This window comes from Coturnix japonica, chromosome 25 (genome assembly GCF_001577835.2).
Source record: "Coturnix japonica isolate 7356 chromosome 25, Coturnix japonica 2.1, whole genome shotgun sequence".
Taxonomy (NCBI): Eukaryota; Metazoa; Chordata; class Aves; order Galliformes; family Phasianidae; genus Coturnix; species Coturnix japonica.
In genome coordinates, this window is record NC_029540.1 from 1,657,210 (window position 1) to 1,658,343 (window position 1,134).

Genomic DNA, 1,134 nt, shown 5'->3' on the forward strand with positions numbered 1-1,134 from the left:
GGACCCCCCCCAGGTAACCCCCATCTCTGTGCTGTAGGACGCTGCCTTGGGGCAACTTCCCTATGGATAAAGGCCATTTGTTCCGCCTGCCGTCGGCTCTAAACAGGTGAATGGATTTTGGGGGGGGCTCCAAAGCTGTGCCCTGTCACCCCCCCGTGTGGGTGCTGGGGTCCCCATGAGGAGGGGGGGGGTCCCTGAGGGAGGGGTGGGGGTCCCAAAGGGGGTTGGGGGTCCCCAAGAGAGGGTTGGGAGCTCCCAGGAGAGGGATGGGGAGCTCCAGGGGGTGATGGGGGTCCCCAGACAAGGGATGGGGGTCCCCGGTGGGGTTGGGGGTCCCTAGGAGAGGGATGGGGTTTCCCAAGGGGGCAATGGGGGTCCCCAAGAGAGGGATGGGGTCCCCTAAGGGGTGATTGGGGTCTCCAGGAGGGGATGGGGGTCCCCAGGGGGCAATAGTGGTCCCAACACAAGGGATGGGGGTCCTCAGGGTGGTTGGGGGTCCCTAGGAGAGGGTTGGGGTCCCCAAGGGGTGATGGGGGTTCCCAAGAGAGGGAGGGGGTCCCCAAGGGGTGCAGGGGGTCCCCAGGGTGGTTGGGGGGTCCCCAAGAGAGGGATGGGGGTCCCCTAAGGGGTGATGGGGTTCACCAGAGAGCAATGGGGGTCCCCAGACAAGGGATGTGGGTCCCCAAGAGAAGGATGGGGTCCCCAGGGGGCAATAGGAGTCCCAACACAAGGGATGGGGGTCCTCAGGGGGGTGATGGGGGTCCCCAGGGGGCAATGGGGGTCTCTAAGAGAAGGATCAGGATCCCCAAGAGAGGGATGGGGTCCCCTAAGGGGTGATGGGGGTCTCCAGGGGGGGATGGGGGTCCCCAGGGGGCAATTGAGGTCCCCAGGAGAGGGATGAGGGTCCCCAAGGGGGCAGTGGGGGTCACTAGGGGGCAATGGGGGTCCCCAAGAGAAGGATTGGGGTTCCCAAGAGAGGGATGGGGTCCCCTAAGGGGTGACGGGGATCTCCAGGGGGCAATAGGGGTCTTATTGGCAGTGGGGCTGTGAGGCATCACCTTGGGGGGTGAGACCCCCCCCATATAACACCCCCAGGCCATGGGGTGCAGGTGGGACCCCCAATGACCCCAATGA

General features: G+C 65.3%; 1 protein-coding gene across 1 annotated transcript in view; it reads left to right on the forward strand.

Annotated features, from left to right (window-relative positions):
* The window catches only part of CRTC2 (CREB regulated transcription coactivator 2), a 10,814-nt gene that overhangs the window by 4,946 nt on the left and 4,734 nt on the right, over positions 1–1,134 (forward strand). Inside the window, 1 exon segment of the mRNA XM_015884512.2 lies at positions 4–106. Within this exon segment, the coding sequence (XP_015739998.1) occupies positions 4–106 (103 nt within the window).